This window comes from Triturus cristatus, chromosome 2_1, assembly GCF_964204655.1.
Source record: "Triturus cristatus chromosome 2_1, aTriCri1.1, whole genome shotgun sequence".
NCBI lineage: Eukaryota > Metazoa > Chordata > Amphibia > Caudata > Salamandridae > Triturus > Triturus cristatus.
Genome location: NC_140581.1, coordinates 223,539,726 through 223,565,373, shown reverse-complemented (window position 1 = coordinate 223,565,373; position 25,648 = coordinate 223,539,726). Strand labels below are relative to the sequence as shown.

General features: G+C 44.6%; 1 protein-coding gene across 1 annotated transcript in view; it reads left to right on the top strand.

Annotated features, from left to right (window-relative positions):
* The window catches only part of NARS1 (asparaginyl-tRNA synthetase 1), a 217,003-nt gene that overhangs the window by 181,680 nt on the left and 9,675 nt on the right, over nt 1–25,648 (top strand). Inside the window, exon 13 of the mRNA XM_085630181.1 lies at nt 4,753–4,884. Coding sequence (XP_085486307.1) covers nt 4,753–4,884 — 132 coding nt within the window. The remainder of the gene's footprint in view (nt 1–4,752; nt 4,885–25,648) is intronic.

Genomic DNA, 25,648 nt, shown 5'->3' with positions numbered 1-25,648 from the left:
AAATTGATTTTTTTACCTCCTATTTTTTTAATTTCTCTGGAACTGCTGAACGGATTTACACCATTTAAAAAAAAAAAAAAAAAATGGGCGCTTTCTGAACCAAGGGCTACCTTTTTGCAAAATTTGGTGTAATTCGGTTCAGCAGTTGGGCTGTAGCCGTGTCTAAAATTTCCCGTGGGAAATAACATGGGGAAAACCGTGTTTTCGGACCCCCCTTTTTTTTTCTCGGCCCCCGCTTGATGAATCACCCCCATACTTTCAGGATAGGAGATGACCGGAGCGCCCCACCAGTTTTGCAAATTTCGCAAAGATTCGTCATCTGGCGCCAAAGTTATTGGAAATCGAATGTTACGAATTTCCTATGGATAATAGGTCCTAACTATAACTACCTACTGGCGACCGCTAGTAGGTAATGTGTGTGTGTGTGTGTGTGTGTGTGTGTATATATAGAACACGGTCTCCTGCGTTTCAAGCAGACAAGGGGCACAGCGTGGTTTCAGGAGACCCTTTATTGAGAATTATGGCATGACCCGTTTCGGCAGTGAGCCTTTTTCAAATGCCTCGGGTGCTTGGAGTTTCCGTTTCAATGTCTTTTAATGTGCTCCTCCCTTCTTAATGGCGGGAGCACACCTGCAGCAAACTAACTCGAAGAGCACTCACGCAGTTCTCTGTAGCACAAATACGTGTCTCCTTTAGCCGATTTTCCATAATACTCAAAGTGAGTCTGGGCTATTTACAAACGTAGTCTGGTGGGAACCTTAGCGTTGTTGCTGGCTAATAAACAATCTTAAGTCCCCTACTTCCAACCACACTTTCCCGTTGGTCACCTACCTGGAGACCACAGTACAGTGACCACATCTCTCCATACAGTGATGGACTGTCAAATGACAGCAGTACCTCAGCTTCCATGGGTCGGGCAGCGGTTCAAGGTAAATTCCGATACCTTGGTTCTCTTTCTTGCCAGTTTGCCACTGTATACCATGAACTCTTGTTGGAAGGGTTACCCTCATGTGCCAATGGCTACACGCTAAATATAGAACACAGGCTCCTCCGTTTCAAGCAGACAAAGGGACACAGCGGGGTTTCAGGAGACCCTTTATTGAGAATTATGGCATGACGCGTTTCGGCAGTGAGCCTTTTTCAAATGCCTCGGGTGCTTGGAGTTTCCGTTTCAATGTCTTTTAATGTGCTCCTCCCTTCTTAATGGCGGGAGCACACCTGCACCAAACTAACTCGGAGAGCATTCACGCAGTTCTCTGTGGGAGACTGCAAGTCCCATCATGCAGTTTGTCTGTAGCACGAATACGTGTCTCCTTTAGCCGATTTTCCATAATACTCAAGGTGAGTCTGGGCTATTTACAAACGTTCCGATGTCGGGTTTTTTTTTTGCCTTTGAACTTGGGTCTTGGATCTCTGTTCTGTAGTTGATAAATTCCTTCCAAAATCTTTTCTTGTGTTCAAGAGAACTATGTTCCCATCAATGAATACAGGGTCCAAACCGTGCCATGGAAGCCGGAAACTGATGTTAATGATAGACCTGCACAAGGTCTATCATTGTGGTGTGTGGGCTCGGGCACAGTTCCGATTTGTGAAAAAAATTTACTCTCATGCACCCAAAGGCGATTTAGGACTGTGAAAAGAAGCTGTATTACTGAACAGGGAAAGAAGTCACGGACCTCTCATAAGTCCTGTTTATGCTCCAAGTTGAGGGTGCAGACTCATCTCTCTATGCTGTTCTCTTCATGTTTGAGATCATCTGGTAAGTCCACGTCTAAATCTATAAAGAAGCATAAGAAGTCGAAGCGGGAGCCTATCTCAACCAGCACTCAATCCAAACTGAAGGTAGGAGGGCGTCAAGGTGCGGTTAATAGCTTGCTTGATCGCTCCTTGACAACTGGTCACGCTGTGACTCTGAAGTTTCCAGGCCTTCAGCGACATCGTAGCAGGTCAAGGCCTTTAAGGATTCCATGCTGTGTACTTTTTCTGTACTCCCAAACCAGCACCACCGGTCTGCATACTCTGATTAAAATAAATAACAATCTCTTCCATATCTTCAAGAATTATCATAGCATGCTATTCTCTCTCCTTTCAAGTGTGCCCCACAGTTATATTTGGCTCAAAAGACCCGTCAAGCATAGTCTGACACTGTGCTGTCAAAATGAGGCCCACAAACCTCACCCTACATATTCTGTAGGGTTCAGAGGAGTACTCTATCCATTTAGTTCAGCTTATCCTATTATTTGCTTCTGGGAGGCACTTCATACCTGTTCAAGGCTTGAGCACAGGCTGAGATATGGCAGAGACATATGCTAACTAACCTTCTGACATTTCAGGCAGGTAAAGGATAACTTTCTAAAAGTAACTTATCCTTAATATTTATTAAAAATCCAATTTCCGCAGTGAATTGAACTATTACAAATAGTATTCTAATTATTTTTCTGATTATTTCCTTTCCAGAACTATTAGTTTGATCTGTTCTCTGTTTTTTGGCATAGGACAGCTAGGCAGCCACAGTAAAAATAGCTTTTAGGGCCTTGTCACTGTACGGACATGGTAACATTTATTTTCCTGTCACAATGGATTATTTGAACATGTCGCACAGTTAGTGTTTACTACAATAGATGCACAAGGGAGGCTTGGAACCATGTTTGCACTGCAACTGTAGTTGATGACTCAATAGGTCCACTAGTGGCATTTGCCTTCCAGGCCCCGGGTGCACCTTTTATTCCATATACTAGGGGCTTACAGGCATGCTAAATGTGCCAAATCGGAATAAGCCAATTTAACCATGGTCAAAGGGGGAGTACAGGCACTTAACTCCTGGTTATCAGGACATACGGAAAATGCAGATTTCCTACACTCCATTTTGTAGGAGCTCTGCTGGACACGGTTCTCTGCTTTCCCTGCTATCATTTTAGGCCATCCCCATAGTGTTGAAAGCCTTCCTGCTGTTCATCAAGGAAAGACTGCTGCAGGTTCACACTGACAATTCCACCGCCATATGGTGCTGCAACAAGCAGAGCGTAGTGGGGCACTGGGTCCTATGCCAAAAGGCCCTGTGTTGCAGGAGTGGCTGGGGCATTATGGCATCTCCCTGACCGTGAACCACAGAGCAGGATCTTTAAACGCCTTGGTAGACGAGCTCAGCTCATAACTTGTGGTGGACTGCATATGGCGGTTGCATCCCGAGTTAACGCAGGGAGTTTTCGAACAGTGGGGAAAGCACTGGCTAGGTCATTTTGTCAAAGTCGAGAACCTGTAGGGTCAAAACGTTTATGAGTGCTCTCTCTGGGAGACTCATTCAAGCTATAGTGGAGTACGAGACTCCTGCACACCTTTTAGCCTCTGCCTTTCCTGCACAGAGTTCTGAAGAAGATCTGGAACGACCTGGCCTAACTTACCATAGTGGCACCGGATTGGGCTATTTTTGACCCAAACATTGTGGCACCTTTTTGCATTGGGCAATCCATCAACCTCCCAGCATTTTTTGCCTCGCCTCACCCCTTGAAAGAAAAGAGACTTTATTGGCTGGTCTCTAAAATAGCCTTAAGTTTTTACATCGATCACACCTAACACCTTCATGGTGGACAATCATCTTATTCTGGCGGTTAACTGGGACAATGAAAAATAAGGCAGTGCAAAAAAGGACTATGTCAAAATGGATAGTCCTCTGCATTAAAATCTGCTACACGTTGTCCATGAAGTAGCTTCCGGAAGGACTGCTGGCTCATTTCATGCAAGCCAAGGCTGATACCACAAGGCTGGCACGCGAGTGCCTGTTCTTGACATCCCTTAGGCCTTGTTGGTGTCAATATATTAATTGACAAACCGCTACTGCGTTGTAAGCCAGATCCAACAAAAAGGACATTTTGCCTGTTTGGTCCTCCAAGACTTTAGTCTGAGCTCGCTTCATAGACCCTCTACCTGCAGGGGGAATGGGAGTGTAATACAGCGTTTGTATTTATTTTAAAAGTGAGGAAGCTGCGGTTAAAAGTATCCATCAGAAGAACAAGTTACTTACCATGGGTAAAGCTCTTTCTGGTGGATATTCTATGTAACTTAAATATTCCTCATTGCCCTCTCATCTCCTTGTTCTGGAGAGTGGCCACTTTTTACGATCTGAAAAGGTCAAAATCCAATTCGAGATCTGCCCCTGATACAAAGAATTGTTTTGTGCGTCATATCCCAGGGCTCAAAGAGTCAATCCAGACGCTCAGGGGTGTCTCTGCTCTGTCAGTTCTTGGTCGGAACAAGTAAAACGCAGAGCCGTACACCACCACCTAGCGCCATGCAGGAACATTGTTGTAAAATCTTTCAGATCCAGTCTGGCTTCTGAGGAATATTCAAAAGGTGAGGCGCCTTGGGTTAGATGGAGTATCTACCAGAAACTGCTTTACCAAAGGTAAGTAACTTGTTCAGTGAGTAACATGTGTAATATATGGTCCTATATTACTATCTTGGAGTTCAAGTGATACTTATAAACTACTCTGCCTTCTGCTTTATAAATTTCATCATAGCCCCTCGATGGCAGTATAGGCCCATATGATACAGTTATGCACTATGTAATTTACTGAAAATGTATGTATATGATTTTGGAACAAATGCTGCAATTAATAGTACATTTGTATGCTTGGTAAATAATGGCATAAACAGTTCTGATGCTGTATCTTTTAATATTGACTATCATCAAAATCTCTGAAAATGTTGTGGTGATTTTACTCTTAATTGTTTATAACTTGTGTTCTTCCACAGGACATTCCAGAAGCTCCTGAAAGGCTAATGACAGATGCTATTAATGAACCTATCCTGCTGTGTCGATTCCCTGCAGAGATTAAGTCTTTCTACATGCAGAGATGTCCTGAGGATCGACGCCTCACTGAATCAGTCAGTTTATGTTGCACAAATGTTTAACACTAAGCTATTCTTTGAGTTGGTGCAGTATTTAAAAAAAACAAAATGCGCACATTCATTTTTATTACTTTTTTTGCTAATTTTAATTTCAGTAAGCTCTTAAGATCAACAGCTAGATGAAAGGGTAAAATATTTAAAAATGTTAATTATTTAAAATCCCCTCTCTCCCATCGGTTCATTGTGCCAAAGTATCTTTTTAGTTCTATATTTTAGTTTCTCTGGGAAACAGGAACACATCATTCAGGATGATATTCAAAGGGCCAGATTACAGTGCTAACAAACTAGACCTATAAAACAATGTAATATATAGTCAGTGAAACCAGAATTTGCTGCATGAGTAAATTAGACTAACTTACAGTTTATGATCTATTGTGGGATTGCTGGGTTCAAAGATGCGGTGTAGTGCAAGCTGTTCTACTAAGAGAATCTGCTTGGAAAAGCTCTGCAGATTTTTGATGCTGTTTGTTCCCCAACAGTAGCTCAATACTGTACTACCTACCACCTAGCAAACATATGCACAAACCATTTTATCATCCCAAGCGACGGCATCAAATGCAACTCCTCCACACTATTGATATGGACCATCTACTTCCAAATCAACACACCTAAGGTCAACACCCCTACTAGGTTCAGCATTCCAAGCCGCAGCTGTGGCAAAATCACAGACTGGCTCAGCGCCTTCAGCAAAACAAGGACATCAACAAATTTATCAAAACTGCATGGACAAACCCAACAAGCATAGTAGATCAAACAAGCATCCCAGCTGGTACACAGAAGACCTCAGGGACATCAAAAACCCTTTAAACAGCTAAAAAGGAAATAGAGAGCCACCACAACACCACCAACAGAACTACCTACAAGGCTGCACTCGGACGCTATCAACAGCAGATAAGAGACAACAAGAAGAAAGCACTTGTGGACCTCCTTGAAGGAAGCTCAACAGCTGCAATGAGATCTTCTCGATCGTCAAAGATTTCACCTCGCCCTCAGCCGCTATCAACATTGCTGCTTCCCAACAACTCTGCTACAACTTATCCAACTTCTTCTACAGCAAATACGCAAACATCTACACCAACTTCGCACACCAACCCAACCACAGAGAACACATTGCTACCCTACCGATCATCAACCAAGACCGTCACCTGACTGAATGGGCAACCCTCCCTAGAGATGATACAGCGGCAATCATGTAGACATCCATTCAGGGGCCCCAATGTACCCATGCCCTCACAACAACTAGAACCTGGAAACATCACCGATCAGCACCACCCTGACCCACATCACAGCACCTCCATCACGTCCGCCACTTTCCCAGTTGAATGGAAACTTGCAGAAATCAGTGCCCTCCTCAAGAAGCCCACAGCCAAGCCAAATCAACTGAGCAACTTCCAAACCATCTCCCCGCTCTCCTATTCAGCCAAAGTGATTGAGAAGGACATCAACAAGTAAATCACAACCCACCTGAAAGTTTACCATCTTCTAGACCACATTCAGTCAGGATTCAGAAAGAACATCAGCACCAAGACAGCACTAATTGCTGCCACTGACAACATTCTAATCATCCTGGACCGAGGAGAAACAGCATCCCTCTGCCTGCTCGACCTCTGTGCAGCCTTTGACACGGTCTCCCACAACACCCTCATCAGAAGACTCCACGAGGTTGGCCTGCAAGCATCCTCTCTCAAACGGATCTGTTCCTTGTTCATAGGAAGAACCCACGGGTCAGGCTGCCATCCTTCAGATCAGAGACCAAGAAACTGATAAGCAGAGTCCCACAGGGATCATCCCTCAGTGCCTCCCTTTTTAACATATACATGACACCACTTGCCAACATCATCTGATCATGACATAACAGTTCTCTCATGCGCCAATGACACCCTACTCATCTTCCTGACGGACAAGACATCCACCACCAGAACTAACTTCACCAACTGCATGACCATCGTAGCAGATTGGATGCAAACAAGCTTCCTTCAGCTCAACTCTGACAAGACGCAAGTACTGGTCTTAGCCAACAAAACCTTCCCATGGGGCTCCACCTGGTGGCCGTCGGAGCTAGGAACAACACCTACAGACCATGTCAAGAAATCTAGGGATCATGTTAGACAAGCTGGTTGACTGCTCAAGTCCAGGCAGTGTGATCCTCCTGCTTCCACATCCAATGCATTCTGCGAATGTTCTTTAAATGGTTGTCTTAGAACACCAGATGGACCGCTACTCAAGCACTCACCAGCTAACTGGACTACAGCAGCACTCGGTGTGGATTCCAAAAGATCCACAGCACTGAAACAACACTAATCGCGCCCACTGATGACATTTCAAATCATCCTGGACCGAGGAGAAACAGCAGCCCTCATCCTGCTTGTACTGTCCGCGGCCTTCAACACTGTCTCCCACAACACCCTCTTTGGAAGCTTCCATGAGATTGGCCTACAAGGATCCGCTCTCAAATGGATCTGTTCCTTCCTAACAAGAAGAACCCAAAGGGTCAGGCTGTCACCCTTCACATCAGAGACCAAGAGATTGATATGTGGAGTCCCTCAAGTATTGTCCCTCAGCCCCACTCTTTTCAACATATACACGAAAACTCTCGCCATCATCATCTGATCACAAGACTTAGTCATCTCCTACACTGATGACACCTAACTCACCCTCTCCCTGATGGATAAGACTGCCACCACCAGGACCATCTTAGCAGGCTGGATGTGCATCAGCTGATTGCAGCTCAACTTCGACAAGACAGAAGTATTGGTATTTGACAACAAGACCTCCCCATGGGACTCCACCTGGTTGCCCTCACCCACAGACCGATATTCGTAGACGCCAAGCTCAACATGACGGTTCAAGTTAAGGCCGTGTGCACCTCCTGCTTCTACTAGAAGGACCTTCAGGCAAGCACTCATCACCAGCAGGATGGACTCTGGCAACACTTTATGCTGGAATCTCCAAACAACTCCTACACAGACTCCAGACCATCCAGAATACTGCTGCAAAACTCACCCTCAACCTCCCACGGTGCACCTACATCACACCGCACCTCAAGAAGACTCACTGGCTCCCCATTCACAAGCACAGCCAATTCAACCTTCTCACACACATACAAAGCTCCACACAACACAGAACCAGAATACCTGAACAGCCGCATACACTTTCACCAACACACTAGACACCTGCCTCACTCTCTCACACACTCTGCAAAAACAAAACTGGAGATAGATCATTCTCCTACATCTGACCCAAGACATGGGACAGCCTCCCTCAACACATCTGAGCTGCCTCCTCACATTTTGAGTTCCGCAAGAAGTTGAAGACCCGGCTCTTTGTATAAGCACCATCGGAACCACACACCTCTATACACTTGCCCAAGCGCCTGGATGCCCTCTCGAGTGATTAGTGCGCAATACAAATTAACGTACCATAGCCTAATTAAGTATCTTTTGTCAGAACATATTTTGCAACAAGCACCTATTCTAGACTCGCATACTGTGCATTATTCCACAATCTAGTTTTATCTTTAGGTATCAACTGTGGATGGAGCAAATATTCCCTTTTCCATTGATTGTAATTCCAGAATAACCCAGCACATGACCACATCTTCAGATTAGTTTTTACGCCAGTGGATTTAAATGCTTGTCGGCAATCTAACCAACCGTCTTTATTTTGTGGCCAAGAACAAGGCAACAATGCTGAAGAGCATCAGCGAAAATACCTACAGTAAAAAAAATATGCCAAAGATAGTTGCATTGAAAAATGCAGTTTTTTCCAAGGTCTTTTACCAGGCCAGAGAATGAATGCATTGGTGGAGAAAGATTCCTTGGGTCCATTTGACACCATTTCATTAGAACCGAAGCATGGAAAACACTCCATTTAATTTATTTATATCAATAGAAAGGATATGATCATTACACTATGAATGATGAGTAGGCACTATTTGCTGACAAAAAGATCATATGTTAGAGGATTGTTACTGTTTAAAATGTTCCCTTTATGGAGGATCACCCCAGTTTGTTTGCCTTTTTGTTGAACCTTATTTTTGCTACCTCTAGAACTCACCCCTGCTATCCAGTGGTAAAGTTCTTGTGCTTCTTCCTCCAACATGGTAATATTGGTATAATCCTATGTGACATTTTTACCTTGTCTATAAGTCTCTAGTATATGGTACCAAGATGTACACAGGGCAAATTAAATGTCACAAGTGGACTGCAGCACCCGATGTGCCATCCACTACAGTGACAATGTAAACATGACTGCAGGCCTGACACATGCAGGTGGTTTTACCTGCAATTTCGACTTGTAACAATATTGACAGGCCTAAAACATTCCTTTAAATACAAGTAACATGTCCTTCTAGTGAAAATGCCCTCAAAGCTATTTTCAATGTAGCAGGTTTTGCTATTCCATAGGAGAACATGTGATGCAATATTACATTCTTCACCTGTTTCTTGTGAGTGGAACTAACTAGAAAAATAACTGAACAACTATTTTTAATAGTTGTCAAAAATCCAATTCAGTGGTGAAGTCGGATTTATTCTAAATATTACCGAAAGATAACTTTAAAAAGCTACCTTTGCCCTGCTTGAAGCCCCTCGAAACTAAATTTGTTCTCCAACATCAGCCAGCCAGTAATTCACATTTAAATAAGTGTGAATAAGTTGAACGTGCTTCCAGGAGCAACATAATAACCTTACCTGAATGGGCAGAGATCACCCCCTCTGAACCTGACAAAATAGACCTAATTAAAGTATTAATCTAGATCCACTCACCCTTTAATCACGTCTCGTAGGGTGAATTAAACCATTTTGTAATTAATGTACAATATAAGGATCTAGAAGAAGTTGATGCTGCATAAGAAACTTGTCAATTACCTCTAACAAAGGTTTTGAAATGCCAAAATACAACTGCAGTCTAATTATTGTTACCTTAAGTAGTTAAGAAATTGCATCTCTACAGTACGTATTGACAACCAATCGAGCATCGATTTCTGGAGATATTTTCCTTATCTAGTCAAGAGATGGCATGTGCATAAAAGACCAAATGATGCAACATTAAAATGTAGAACAATTACTATCATTAAATATGTTAACCGTAACAAACAAAATCATTATCATTTGAAATTATGCTGCAGTTGATAATTTAAAGTATAGAATGCCATATTTAGAAAAACTTCGATTTGATACAGCTACAAACCTGGTTGGTGTTACCTCAAAGTAAAGATATGCAGTCTCAGCAGTTCATATTAAGTAATAATAATTAAACATAGGGGTGTGCGTGCGTGTGTGTTTGTTTGTTTGTTCTAAAGATAGTTAAAACCAGTATGCAAGGAGGTACATTTTTGCAGCGGAGTAAAATCACAATTACGAGGTAGTGTGACGATTAAGAGTCGTACCATGATTAAAGTGATTGCTACATGCAACCTATGAGACAGTAAAAATGCTTTTCTCGTGTCAATTTTGCTGTCCTGTGGTGAAAAACTGGAATTTGAACTTTAGGCTGTAGTAATAAATGTGTGAAGGCATGTTTATTGGTACAGTTGCTCCTAATAACGTATTATTGGAGCACATTTATTTTCATTTTATGAACGTTCGCGATTCATTTTGAAAATTGCATCTTTACGATAAATCTCATCAATTAAAGACTTATAAGGAAAAAATAAATAAATCCAATAAATACAGATCAATTCAGTCATTCCATCAACAGAGTGTGGACTGCTTAACCGAGGTCAAGAGAGAAAAAAAACAGTTGGAGTCCTACCTGTATTTCAATACTTTGGACAACATTTATTTCTAGAGTTGGTAAGGATGGGTTCTCTTGTGCATCACACTTCATGTGCGCCAGTGGGCTATAGAACCTCAAACCACCTAGTGCAAAGCAGATAAATCTCAAGACTGTTGGGCCTCTCAATGATAAGCCAGGTGTTTCCTTTCAAAAGTGCTCTCCACTACTACTCTCCCATCTACCACTCTAGTGGCAGTCTATAGATTTAGAGATTTCAGACAGAGATTTTTCTGTACTGAGTTGATTGTGGGGGGAATAGGTTTGTAGTCCAGGTTCTTTGTAGTTGGGACAACCATGCAGGACCTCTTATTTCAGTTTGCTTCTATCACTGCAGTGCACCTGCTCCAGTAATATTCCATTGGAGTACTTCACATTTGTTTGATTGTGTAATAATAATTGGTTGTATATAGTTTTTGTACTGCATGACTATTGTCATGTGTCTATGGTTACTTTGTGTATTTTCCTTTGGAGGTTCAAAGATTTAGTTCAAGATGCTGGGATTCGAACCTGTGATTTGTAGGACGTGCAGTATGTCCGCAGTAATTACTTAACTTTCTAAGCCATACAGACGTTTAACCAGTTTGGTTAACTGATGTTACCAATCTAGTGAAGGGCCACCATTGGACCTCCTTTCAGGAGATAACCTCTTTGTTAAGAGGTATCTGTATCTTCATTCCTCCAGTCGATCTCTGGACTTGAACACTTGGTTCCCAAGAAGTTGACCTATAGCCCCTATACCTCTTTTGCATAAGATATGTTTCATTACCCTGTAGATGATGATATCTCATGTGTTGTTGCTGCTGCGTGTTTGCTGGCACTTGTGGGTTCATGTAAACTATGTGTGTGACATCTGTAGAATTACCAATTCCCATTGTTGAAGACCGAATTCCTACCAAGATTTTCTTTTAATTGTTTTTTTAACCCCAATACCCTCCCGCCTAATTTGGTGATTGGCTTGAATGTGGATTGTAATGTATGGGCCTTCACTTGACAACAGGTTTGTTTGTGGCAGTAACATCAATTCTCCAGTATTGGGGTGTCTTTCATAGATTCACATGCTTGAATATTCCCCGTCGTCGAAGTAGGAGTCCCACGGTACATAACATAGCAATGTAGTAATATCATAAGCCTAATAGGCATAAAAGAAAGTAAAACCATAGAGTTTTTATGGATAGACAGCTTGTCACATCTATAACATATTACTGTCATTATGTTTTAGTCCAAAATCCAGCCAATCAGGTGTCCGCACCCTCTAGAACCCTCTCCTCAGAAGCTCAGGCCCTCAGATTTTCTACCGCACGTCGTGTGAAGGGAGTCTCCCTGAGCTTGCTCAGTTTTTCTTCTCATATCTCCTCAGAAGATTACCTCTAGGATGTCCTCATCCAAGAAATCCCTCTTCAGACCTTGTGAAAGTTGTGGTAAACTGAGGCTTCATTCTGAAGACCCTCACAAGAAATGTATTTATTGCTTATATCCTGAACATCAGGTAAAGGATTGTAAAATTGGTAGAACCTTTTCTCAGAAAACTTTAAAGGACAGAGAAGGGCGTCTCCTTCTGTGGCTACAGAAGTTGAAGACTTCAGAAAATCCTCTTTCAGATGTGGAGAGTGTGTCTTCAATCAAAACTGCTCCCTCCTCGAAGAGAACAAGTGATTCTCAGAAGGTTTCTCCTAGACCTAAGGTGGTGAAGAACCATCATGTTAATAAGCCCACTACCCAACCTTCAACTTCAAAAGGGGTGATTTCCCCCCCCCCAGGAGTCTATCTGAATCCTTTACGCCCCCGAGATCTGATTCTCAGGCGTCAAAGCCTCCATCTGCGCAGTTTTTACCTCAGAGACTGCCTCTCTCGTCGACGAGCTCATCAACGCTTCCTCCGTCGACGAGAGCTGCCGTCGTCGCATCTACGCCGACATCTTCGACCTCTATATCTATGAAGCCGGCTATGATCTTGTCGTCTGCGTCTTCACCGTCGACGTTGGTATCTGTTAAGGTGAGACCCATTTCGTCTACAGTGCCTTTAACTTCGTCGTCGACGGCAAGTAAACATAGAAAGAAGCATACGTCATTGACGGTGGCCTCGTCGTTGACGGTGGCCTCGTCGTTGACGGTGGCCTCTTCGTTGACGGTGGCCTCTTCGTTGACGGTGGCCTCTTCGTTGACGGTGGCCTCGTCGTCGACGGTGGCTTCGTCGTCGACGGTGGCTTCGTCGTCGACGGTGGCTCCGTTGTCGACGGTGGCTTAACGACTACTTTCATCGTCAGCAACAACGGATACGGCTCCATCTCAAGATCTGATACCACTAAGGGCTTCAAGCTCTTTGCTTCAACGACGACATTCCTCTTTGGATACCCTAATACCAATTAAAGCTCCTTCTCAGCCTCCAGCGGTGCTATTTTCATCTGACGATGAGGAATCCGAGGATGATAGATTTCAGGCTGCTCGCAGTCCCTCTGAACTTCTAATAAAGTGACAGGAATCTGATGATGATGATGATGACGACTTGCAAGAGGACGATTTCTCTACTTGTGACACACACCCAGCTCCAGAACTTCCTATGGCACAACTGCTTTTGAGTCTTATTTCCAACCTTCAATATATGTTGGATGATTACAACCGCCGTTTTCCACGTTCTGTGCAGACTTCTCCAACGCTGCAAATACCTTCACAACCTTTTTCAAATAAGGAAACAGAGACCACACCTACGTCGGGCGACAAGAGTTCAACATCTTGCAGTTCCTCAAATCATAGAGGAGGACGTTGGCGACGAGCAGGATGATGATGGTGACAAAGAAGAAGGTGAGCTGGATGACGGTTCCTTTCTTTCTGAATGGGACAACTATCAAATACAAACGCCATCTCCTGCTGATCCAGCTCCTTTGGATTCTCCACCGGTCGACATTGGTGGTTTTCATTTGCTCATGGAAAGAGCAGCTAAAAGATTCCACCTTCCTATGACCACCAGGGAGGAGGATTGTTTCCTATATGATTTTAAGGATCAACCCCAAAAGCAGGTCCGTTATATTCCAATTATCGATTTTATCTGGCAAGAAGGCCCCAAGCTAATGCAAACTCCTAACTCCATTCCAGCTATCCTTCCTAGGATAGATAAAAAATACAAAGCCCCTCCAAATTCTCCTGCTTGTCTAATTTCGCAAACAAAGCCTGATTCCATCATTACTCAGGCAGCTCAGCGTCGATCCAGAAACCCATCGTCTCCTTTGTCTGCACCACCAGATCGAGAAGGTCGACGCCTGGATGGTATAGGAAAGAAATTTTCCACTATGGCTGCAACAACAGTACGGGCAGCCAATTCTTTAGTGATCCTGGGCCGTTACGACCGTCAAATGTGGTCTGACATTTCATCTTTTATAGACCTTATCCCTGAAACATCAAGGCCTTAAAAATTCTCCAAGAGGGGTAAAAAATTTCCTCGGGAATTATCGATTGGGCTATTGATGTATCCTCTACTGGCTTCCGTCTTTTGGCTGGTGCAGCAGTCCTCGGGCGTCAGGGCTGGTTACGGGCCACGTCTTTTCGTCAGGAGGTACAGACAAAAATTCTGGACATGCCTTACGACGGTTTGGCCAGCATATAGACGATGCCCTTCAAACAATTAAAAAGAACACTGACACTGCTCGTGCTCTTGGGTCTTTACAATTCAAAAAGCAACGTTTTCGAGGCGCAAGAGGTCATGGTTCCTCTTCTTCCTTTCGAGGAAATATGAATCAGTACAGACAAAGCCGGAGCCGCTACTCCTCCCAGAATCAGCAGTCATATAGGCAACAACATTCTTCCACCTACAGGCAGTACAGAGGAAAATCCTCTTATAGAGAAAAGGATTCCTCCAAGAAACAATGACTCTCACCACACACCGTCTCAAAATCCTCCCGCTTTTTCAAAACTTGGAGGTCGAATCTCCCACTTCTACTTCAAATGGTCACAAATTATTACCGATCAATGGGTTCTAGATATTGTGCGCAAGGGACACGCATTGGAATTCGTAAAGATTCCTCCCAATACTCCACCAAGATGTCCCTCTCCTGCACACCTGAAAGAACTCTTGAATCAGCTGAAAATATTATTGAGAAAGGGCGCGATCGAAGTGGTGCCAAAACTACAGAAGGGCAGGAGGTTCTATTCAAGGTTCTTCCTCATACAGAAAAAGTCAGGAGAATGGCGTCCCATTTTGGATCTACGTGCTCTAAACAAATACGTCAAGACACAAACGTTTCGCATGTTGTCCCTTCAAGAGGTACTCCCTTTTTTATCCCAATGAGAGTTTGACAACTTTAGATCTTCAAGATGCTTATTTTCATCTTCCCATACTGTCGAAACTCAGAAAATTTCTCAGATTCAGAGTGGCCGGAAAGGATTTCCAATTCAAGGTTCTGCCATTCGGCCTTCGTTCCGCTCCCCGAGTGTTTACAAAGGTCCTTGCACCGGTGGCAGCTTACCTTCATCTTCAAGGAGTGCAAATCTTTCCATACTTAGACGACTGCCTACTGAAGGCAAAGTCATTCGATCTGGCATCCAAACAAACTCTTTTATGCAGGTCTCTCTTCCAATCCCTGGGCCTCACATTAAACATGGGAAAATCTCAGTTTCTCCCAGCTCAAAACAGACTGTTATTGGGAGCCATTCTAGATGCAAGGGAAAGCTTTTGTGTCGCACGAAAGACGTCTACGTCTTCGCAATCTAGCGACTTCTATCCATCTAAAAGAGTTAGTTTCTGTCTGACAGTTGAAATCTTTCCTAGGGATGTTGTCCTCGTGCATTCCTCTAGTCCCTCACTGCCGCCTGAAAATGAGGCATGTCCAGGAGGAATTGGACAAACAATGGGCTCAAGTCTCAGGAACTTTCAACAACTTAGTCAGAGTCACACATCGACTAAAAAGGGCTATTTTATGGTGGACTCACGAAGAAAATATCTCATCAGGACGTCCGTTTGTGGCGGACGCTCCACTATTCACCCTCACGACCGATGCATCTCTAGAGGGTTGGGGCGCCCACTTACAAGGACTGACCGTGAAAGGCAAGTGGTCCGTTCAACAAAAGACAAGACACATCAACCTTTTAGAGTTACTGGCCATTTTTCTGGCTCTGAAAGCTTTCCGAACCATCATTCAAGGAAGCACGGTGTTGATCCGTACGGACAACACAACGTGCATGCACTACATCAACAAACAGGGAGGCACAAGATCCGTCTTGTTGTCCCTTCAGGCTCAACAAATTTGGAATTGGGCGATTCAACATCACATCGTCCTCACAGCAGTTCATGTTCCGGGAGCATCGAACAATCTTGCGGATTCCCTAAGCAGATCGTCCACGACAAATCACGAATGGGAATTACACAAACCCATTCTGGATCACATTTTTCAACTATGGGGTCCCCCAAATCTGGATCTGTTCGCAACATATCTGAACCGCAAGTGCCTGTTCTACGCAAGTTGGCTTCCCCAACCAAGGTCATGCGGGAATGCCTTTTTGATGAACTGGTCAAAAATATATGCTTACGCTTTTCCACCAATACCTCTAGTCCCCAAGGTTCTGCGGAAAATGAGGAAAGAACCCTGTCACATTATTCTTATAGCCCCCCCGGTGGCCTCGACAAATCTGGTTCACGGAACTACTGCTCCTGTCTAAGTGCGACCCGATCATTCTTCGCCCTCTTCCAAATCTTTTGACCATGGAACACGGCCAAATTTGTCATCCCGATCCTGCATCTCTTCATTTAGAGCCTTGGAACCTGAGCACTATGAGTTTGTAAATTTGGACATTCCTTTAGATTGCAGAGAAGTCTTGGCTAAGGCTAGAGCACCTTCAACGGTGAAAACCTATAAACTCAAATGGAAAAAATTCTGTCTATGGTGCAATGAAGCTCAAGTACATCCTATACATTCCAAGCCAGAACAACTTTTGCCTTTCTTTTTGCACCTAGCGAAATCAGGCCTCTCATACTCTACCCTTAAGGTTTTCCTAGCAGCAATCTCACGATTCCGACAAGATGGCTCTAACTCACTTTACTCGTCAAGAGTAATTCAACAATTTTTCAAAGGTCTTTTTCGAATGTTTCCTCCGATACGTCGGCCATCTCCACCTTGGCATCTAAACATTGTATTGGCACAGCTCATGAAACCACCATTTGAGCCAATCCATAAAGTCAGTCTCAAATATGTTACTTGGAAAACTTCTCTACTCCTGGCTCTTACTTCCTCCCGCCGGGTTAGTGACTTGCAGGTATTTACTACTAAACCACCTTTTTCTTCAATTTACTAAAGACTCTGTCCTGCTCCGCACCAATCCGGCCTTTATCCCCAAGGTGCCATCGGATTTCCACCTCAATGTGCCGGTTGTTTTAAAAAAAAAAAATTTCCAAATCCTCAAACTCCCGCAGAGAAAACGCTTCATTCTTTGGATGTCAAAAGATGTCTCAAATTTTACCTTCAGAGAACAGCTACTATTCGTAAGAATGACCAACTCTTTGTGGCTTACGGACGGATGCGAAAGGGTCATCCGGTCACCAAACAAACCATAGCACGCTGGATATCTTCTACTATTGCCTTTTGCCATCAACAAGCGGGAAAACCACTTGCATCAAACGTTCTAGCGCATTCCACCAGGAAGGTTTCTTCTTCTACTGCGCTATTTGCTGGGGTGCCTCTTCAATACATCTGCACAGCTGCAACATGGACCAGCAGACACACCTTTACGAGACCCTACTGTCTGGATGCTGCAGACAACACGGACACAGCTGTGGGCAGGCAGTCCTTCGTAATCTTTTTAAATAAAGATGAGCCTATGATGCTTCCCTCCTCCTGTATACAAGGTACATTTATTATGTATATGTATGTGTATATATATATATATATATATATATATATATTCACTGAAAAAACCATAGGTTTCACACACGTTATAGTTAGGAATTAGCATTTAAAAAACCTTGCAAATTCACTGAAAAAACCATAGGTTTCGCACATGTTATAGTTAGCTGTACATTTCACTCGTAAAAAACCAATGAAATTTCCCTCGTTATAGTTAGTGTAGGCAACTATAACTCACGCGACCGCAATCCTCTGCTGATGACGTCAGATATTACATCACTGATGACATATGTGTCTTTATGAAAAATAAATATTTGTAATATATGTATAGCTAAAGATACAGTATTAGCATCAACAGAGGATTGCGGTCGCGTGAGTTATAGTTGCCTGCACTAACTATAACGGGGGAATTTCATTGGTTTTTTACGAGTGAAATGTACAGCTAACGATAACATGTGTGAAACCTATGGTTTTTTCAGTGAATTTGCAAGGTTTTTTAAATGCTAATTCCTAACTATAACGTGTGTGAAACCTATGGTTTTTTCAGTGAATTTGTACGGTTTTTTAAATGCAAATTTTTTTGGGAGAATTTTTGGAAACCTATGTATAAAATAATATATGTACTATATCCTGCATTATGGAAAGTTTTTTTTTTATGCATTTTTTTCCGTGCGCGTACGGTAAGCTGACGCTACGCGCTCCGTACGTCATAAGTACGGTGCGCGTACGTAATAGGATACGCGTACGGTAAGCTGACGCTACGCGCTCCGCACGTCATAAGTACAGCGCGCTAACGTGATACGTACGTGACGTACGCGTACACGCGGAAGCAACGTCGCGGTTACGCAGGGGCGTGTAATGCGCATGCGCATCTTACGTACGTGCTCCGTAAGCGCTCCGTAAGCGTCACATTTGCGCATGCGTACTTGTTTACGAGCGCGTAAGCTTACGGAGCGCGCACGGTAGGTCATGTGATCCACAAAGAACACTTTTCATTGGTTGAAATTACTTTCAGTTCCAGAAACTTCCCACACCACGCCCATTCCCCTCATTACTGCTTGAAAGAACACTTTTCATTGGTTGAAATTACTTTCAGTTCCAGAAACTTCCCACACCACACCCATTCCCCTCATTACTGCTTGAAAGAACACTTTTCATTGGTTGAAACTACTTTCAGTTCCTGAAACTTCCCAAACCACACCCATTCCCCTCATTACTGCTTGTGATTCTCTAGGAGAAGGAGCTGAATTGTCTTTGGGATACAATGGCAGAACAGCAGACCTTCTGAGAGTGAGGCTAGCAGCACCACCATCATCCAGAGAAGGAGGAAACAGAAGAATTCTTTTGTATGGGAGTATTTTACTTTTCCAGAGGGGGAGAAAAAGGTCAATGCTCCATTGGTCACTTGCACACTTTGTGACCGTGTTTTATCAAGAGGAAATCCAAGGAAAAAGTATTCCTTTGGAAATCACTCTATGATGAGACACCTTAGGGATGAACATCCCAGGACCTTTGCTCGACATACTGGAGAAAACTCTTCAGTAAGTCACCAGAGCCCAGCCTCAGAAGCTCAGCCGAGTACATAATCGGCAGCTCAGCTGAGCCCTTCCTCTGAGGTGGGAGCATCACCTTCTTCTGCTCCTCTGGACGTTAACCCTCGATTTGGGAGGGTTGTAATGAGGTGTATAACGTGTTCTGGTCTTATTGTTTTTGGGGAGACCAGTGTTCCCCTTATTAACAATAAGATAGACCAGCACGTTTGTAGACGCTCATAATATTCCCATTCTTTCTTTCCTCCATCCCTCTATGAACCCAACGGCTCTTTTAAGAGCCAACCTTACCTCACAATTTTTTTTAATTATTTTTAAGCTTTCCTTTTTGAAAAAATGTTTTTACCGTGCGCGCACGGTACGCGTAATTCCGCGAATTTCGCAGAATTTCTCCGTTTACGCCGTGCGCGTACGCTACGCGCATTCGGCTTTTTTTTTTTTTTTTTTTTTTTTTTTATTTTTTTTTTTAAATTTAAATTAATTTTTTGCCCTTGGGGGTCCTTCTGAGACCCCCTGACAAAGGCTAGGGGGTCAGGAACTGTCCAGCCTGCCCCCTTTTCACGTTATCCACCTTTGTTTTTCACCCCCTCAGACTGCGAGAGACAAAATGGCGGCCGACACTTCCTGATTTCGACCGATTCGAATGTTTACTTTGATCTAACAACCAATCAGAATCGCGCTCGCGCACGGCACCGTGCGCGTACGGTAAGCTTACCGTAAGCGCACGGAGCGCGCCCACAGATATATATATTGATTTAAATGCTATTTTCTCAGGAAATACTAAACAGATTTACACAAGACCTGCAAAAGGCACATCCCTGACATGAGGGCTACCTCTCTGCCAAATTTCACATAATTCTGTTCAGCCGTTCGGGCTGTAGCTCGGACTAAAGGTCCTATGGAAAAATGCATGGGGAAAAACGCGTTTTGGGACCCCCCTTTTTTCTCAGCCCCCGCTTGACGAATCACCCCGAAACTTTCAGGGTAGGAGCGGAGCGTAGCGCCCCATTAGGTTTGAAAAATTCGCGAGGATTCGTCAACCGACGCCAAAGTTATTCCAAATAGAATGTTGCGGATTTCCTATGGAAACACGGTCCTAACTATAACTATCTACTGGCGACCGCCAGTAGATAAAATATATATATATATATTTCCAAAGAAGTCGTTATCCCAACTCCAGAATAACTTCCAGCGGCACACCAGAGGCAAGACATTATCCAGTATTAGGGTATCTTTCATAGATTTGCATGCCTGAATCATTCCCCGTCGTCGGGATGGGAGTCCCCGGTACATAAAGTAATGTCTCATTAGACATATAGAGTAATAGGCCAAGGGCCTCACCTTAGTAACATATCCATGTCCTATCACCACCCTCTGGAACCTTCCTGGAAGGAGCTCTAGTCCCTCAGATTTTCTACCGCACGTCGTGCTAAGGGAGTCTCCTCTGAGCTCTGCTCAGCTTTCCTTATTTTTTGGATTTCCAGTGCTTCTTACTTCAAATTTCCATCTTCGGGGAGAAGTTCTCCAGTTCTCCATGGCAGATACTCCAAAGAAAGGCCTTTTTAGGTCTTGTGCTTCCTGTGGAAAAAAGAGACTTCACGTGGCTGACCAACACAAGGATTGTCTCTACTGCCTTTATCCGGATCACTCCTCAAAGGATTGTAAGGTATATCGTACCTTTTCCTCCAAGACCCTCAAAGATCGTGAGGGACGCCTCTTAATTTGGCTGCAGTGGCTTAAAGACAAAGAACAAGTACTGTCTTCTGAGGAAAGTGAGGGCTCTTCCATATCTTCTCAGTCCTCTCAGAAAAGACCATGGGTGGCTTCTCTAGGCCCTTCGTCGCAGCCACCTCAAAAGAAGGCGCATAAAAGGTCTTCAGAGGTACATCCCAAGGCTCTTTCAGCGAAGGTTTCTCCTCAGGAGGTTCTTCACACCTTCAAAAAGCCTTTTTCCACCCCGTCGACGAATGCCTCGTCGACGGTGGCCTCGACGACGAGGAAATCTCCATCTACAGCCTTTTGTGTGACCTCGTCGACGGCGACTGTTTCAACTTCTGTCGCGTCTACTTCATTATCCACGTTGTCGACTCGATCGTCGATGGCCGGTAGGTCTGTCTCGTCGACGCTTAAGATAAAGAAGTCTTCGTCGACGTCCAAATTACTGTTGACGCAGCGATTGCCGACGACTGTGTCGACGACGACACAGTCGACGAAGACTATCCCATTGACATCCACTTCATCGTCGACGACGACACCGTCGACGACGACACCGTCGACGGGAACTCCGTCTACCATGGTGTCCGTCGACGCTTCACCGTCGATGACTACACCGTTGACAGGCACGTCGACGACTGCGGATTTCAATCAAAAAAGTACGTACGTACGTACATCTGAAGATCACAAAAAATACGTTGACGCCGGCCCTGACTTCCCCTAGTAGGGTCCAGCTACTGCCTCCAGCACACCTTTTGGAGGAAGACGATTCTGATGATGGCAGTATGTTTCGGACGGCGAGAAGCCCATCTCAACTTAACGTCAAGTATCAGGACAGTTCAGACTATGAGGATCAAGTACAGGAGGATCAGGCAGTTTATCCTGAAGAATACCATCCGCCTCCACCTCCCATGGTTTGTCTTCCTGCATCTATAGATTCTGATCTGCAATTCCTCATTACGGACTATAAGCAGAGATTTCCCACTTCTGCAACGTCTCCGCCTCCAGCTGTGTCTCCACCACCAAGACCGCGGCCTCCACCTTTAAATTTGCAGTATGGGCCTGTCACTTCACCACCTCCGCTTTTTACAGACGATGAGGAGGAGGATCCACATGAGGAAGGGGAACTTCAAGATTCCCAATCTACTCGTGATGAGTGGGACGTTTATGTACTCCCCTGCCCAGCTTCCCCCGAGCCCGCTCAAGCTGACTCGCCTCCTGAGGACATTGGGGGATTTCACAACATAGTGGAAAGAGAGGCGCAGCGCTTCCAAATACCTATGCCTTCACACCAGCAGGATTGCTTCCTCAATGATTTTAAAGAGCCCTTTAAAATATCAGTAAGATCTATCCGTATTATAGATTACATATGGGATCAGGGTGTTAAAATAATGCAAAACCCTTCCTCGGTGCCCCCAGTTTTGCCTCGTCTGGATACAAAATACAGAGCTCCAGATACTGCTCCAGCTTGCTTAACCGGACATCACAAACCAGGCTCAGTCATCACACAAGCTGCTCAGCGGAAATCGAAAAATCCTTCCTCTCTGCTGACCGCTCCTCCGGACAAAGAGGGTAGACGGCTTGTTAATATCGGAAAACGTTTCTCGTCAATGTCTGCATTAACAGTGCGTGCATCCAATTCCTTGGCACTGTTAGGACGCTATAACAGGCAGATGTGGGCAGATATTGCTCCATATCTTGCGGCCTTGCCAGATGACTCAAAGGAAGAAGCAAAAAAGATCTTGCTGGAGGGCGAACGTTCTGCATCCGAGATAATAGACTGTGCAATGGATATCGCCTCTACTGGATTTCGCCAACTGGCTGGCGCAGCTGTCCTACGGCGCCAGGGTTGGTTGAAGGCGACTTCATTCCGACTGGAAGTGCAAACAAAAGTTTTGGACATGCCCTATGATGGTCAGCTTCTTTTCGGAACACACACTGATGAAGCTCTTCAGGGTATAAAAAAAGGATACCAACAGGGCTAGGGCTTTGGGTACCCTTCAGTTCAAGAACCCACCTTTTCGGGGCTCAAGAGGAAGAGGACAAACATCTGCAAGAGGTGATTACCAACACCGATCTTCCTATTCTTCCACTCGGCAATATCTGCCACAATACCAGCAACGTCAACAGCACCAATCAACCTACACTAAGTCCTCCTTTCGTGGCAAAGGAGATCGACAGAAAGACTCTGCTCGGCGACAATGACTTTCCACTACCGCCAGTCTCCATCTCCTCCTCCCCCTCAAAGATTGGAGGAAGAATTTCCCACTTCCTACAAAATTGGAAACAAATAACAACGGACCGTTGGGTTCTGCAACTAGTTCACATTTCGGACATTCACTAGAGTTCTTTCAAATTCCTCCCCAAACCCCTCCCCGACCTATTCTTCACAAAAATGTACGTGCTCTACTCCTGGAACTTACACTTATGCTCCAGAAGGGAGCTATAGAAAGAGTTCCTTTTCGTCAAAGGGGGAAGGGATTTTACTCCCGTTTTTTCCTGGTCCGCAAAAAGGAGAAGAAGACGGAGACCAATCTGAGACTTGAAGTCTCAACAAATTCTTAAAAAAGCAGTCGTTTCGTATGGTTACCATCCGGGAAGTACTGCAACTTCTCAATGCGGACGACTACATGGTGTCTTTAGACCTTCAGGATGCCTATTTACACATCCCTATCCATCGGAATCACAAGAAATTTCTGAGATTCGCAGTAGCGGGCATATATTACCAATTCCGTGTCCTACCGTTCGGACTCAAATCGGCACCATGCATTTTTACAAAATGCCTTTCTCCGGTTGCCGCATATCTCAGACAACAACACCATCAGCTCTTTCCATATCTGGACGACTGGCTCGTCAAAGCACCCTCTCTAGAAGGCGCGTCCAGGTCTTCCGATGCCTGTCGACGGCTTTTCGATCGCTTGGGGCTCCCTCTCAATCAGGAAAAGTCCGTCCTCCGGCCTTCCCTGCGTATAACTTTCCTGGGTGCTACTCTCGACACGATCCAGAAGAAAGCGTTTCCCTCACAAGAGCGAAGAGACAAGCTTCTTTCCTTGGCGATTCGCATACGATCCAAAAAGTCTCTTACAGTGCGCCTTTTCAAATCCCTGCTCGGGATGATGTCTTCCTGCATTCTACTAGTTCCACACTGTCGCCTTCACATGCGCCCTCTTCAAGAGGCGCTATCCGCTCAATGGGTCCAGTGTACGGGATCATTCAACGATGTCATCCTGGTGACCCCTCAGATAATCAAGGCTCTACGGTGGTGGATTTGCCCTTAGAACCTTTCTCAAGGCTTGCCTTTCTTGCTTCCTGCTTCTCCACATACCATCACAACAGATGCATCCCTTGAAGGTTGGGGGAGCTTTCCTCCAAGAACTTCAGATCAGCGGGAAATGGCCCCTTTCCGAAAGAAAACACCACATAAATCTCCTGGAGCTACGAGCGGTTTATCTCGCTCTTCGGGCATTCCTACCATGGATGAGAAGTTCACTAGTGCTTGTGCGGACCGACAATACCACGACAATGCACTATTTAAACAAGCAGGGAGGGACTCGCTCTCTAACACTTTCTCACGAGTCGCAAAAAATCTGCAACTGGTTGCTCCATCACAACATTTCTCTTCGGGTAGAGTACATTCCAGGAACACACAACGTTCTGGCCGACTCTTTGAGCAGACAGCATGTCACGAATGGGAATTGAATCAGCGGACTCTCAACGGCATATTCTCTCAGTGGGGCACCCCTCTTCTGGACCTATTCGCTACCAAGCAGAACGCCAAATGCCAACACTTCGCAAGCTGGCATCCCCAGAAGGGATCTCTAGGGAATGCATTTTCGATCGCATGGTGCAACGTCTTTGCATACGCTTTTCCACCAATTCCCCTGATTCTCAGGAAAATGAAAGCGGAACCTTGCACGCTCATCCTGATAGCTCCAGCTTGGCCACGGAGCTTCACCTTCTCTCCCTGGAACCGCCGATCCAGTTGAAACTGTTTCCCTCTCTTCTCACAATGAACAACCAACAAGTCCAGCATCCAGATCCAGCATCTCTCAGATTATCAGCTTGGCTCCTGAGTTCAGAGAGTTCCAGGGTCTAGACATACCTCCGGACTGTAGAGCAGTTCTGGCTCGGGCAGACAGTACTAACAAAACATATTCCTTAAAATGGAAGAGGTTCTGTATCTGGTGCAAGTCAAACAACATACACCCTCTTTCATCCTCTCCAGAGCAAATAATGCCTTACCTTCTCCATCTGGCGAACTCTGGTCTCGCTCATGCCTCCATTAAAGTCCATCTGGCAGCAATATCCCGTTTCAGGAGATCCTTTGCAGGCCCTTCTCTGTGGTCTAATAGGTTGATTAAACAATTTCTTAAAGGCTTGTTTCGGACATTCCCTCCTGTAAAGACTTTACCTCCTTCATGGCAACTCAACACAGTTCTGGCTCAGCTTATGAAACACCCTTTTGAGCCGATACACAGAGCTGATCTTAAGTATCTCTCCTGGAAAACAGTGCTCCTTCTAGCCCTTACGTCGGCACGGCGAGTGAGTGAACTTCATGCTTTCTCAATTCAATACCCTTTCCTTCAATTCAAACATGACCGGGTTATACTACACACAAATCCGAAATTTATACCTAAGGTCCCGTCAAACTTCCATCGCAATGAGCCTATAGTGTTGCGATCCTTTTTTCCAAATCCTCAAACAGTGGCAGAAAGGACCCTGCATTCTCTGGATCTTAAACGCTGCCTAAAATTCTACATTGACAAGACAGACTATCCGAAAATCCAACCAACTCTTTGTGGCTTACAGTCGACCTAGGAAAGGTCTCCCACTCACTAAACAAAGTATCTCTCGCTGGATCGCCGCAGCTATT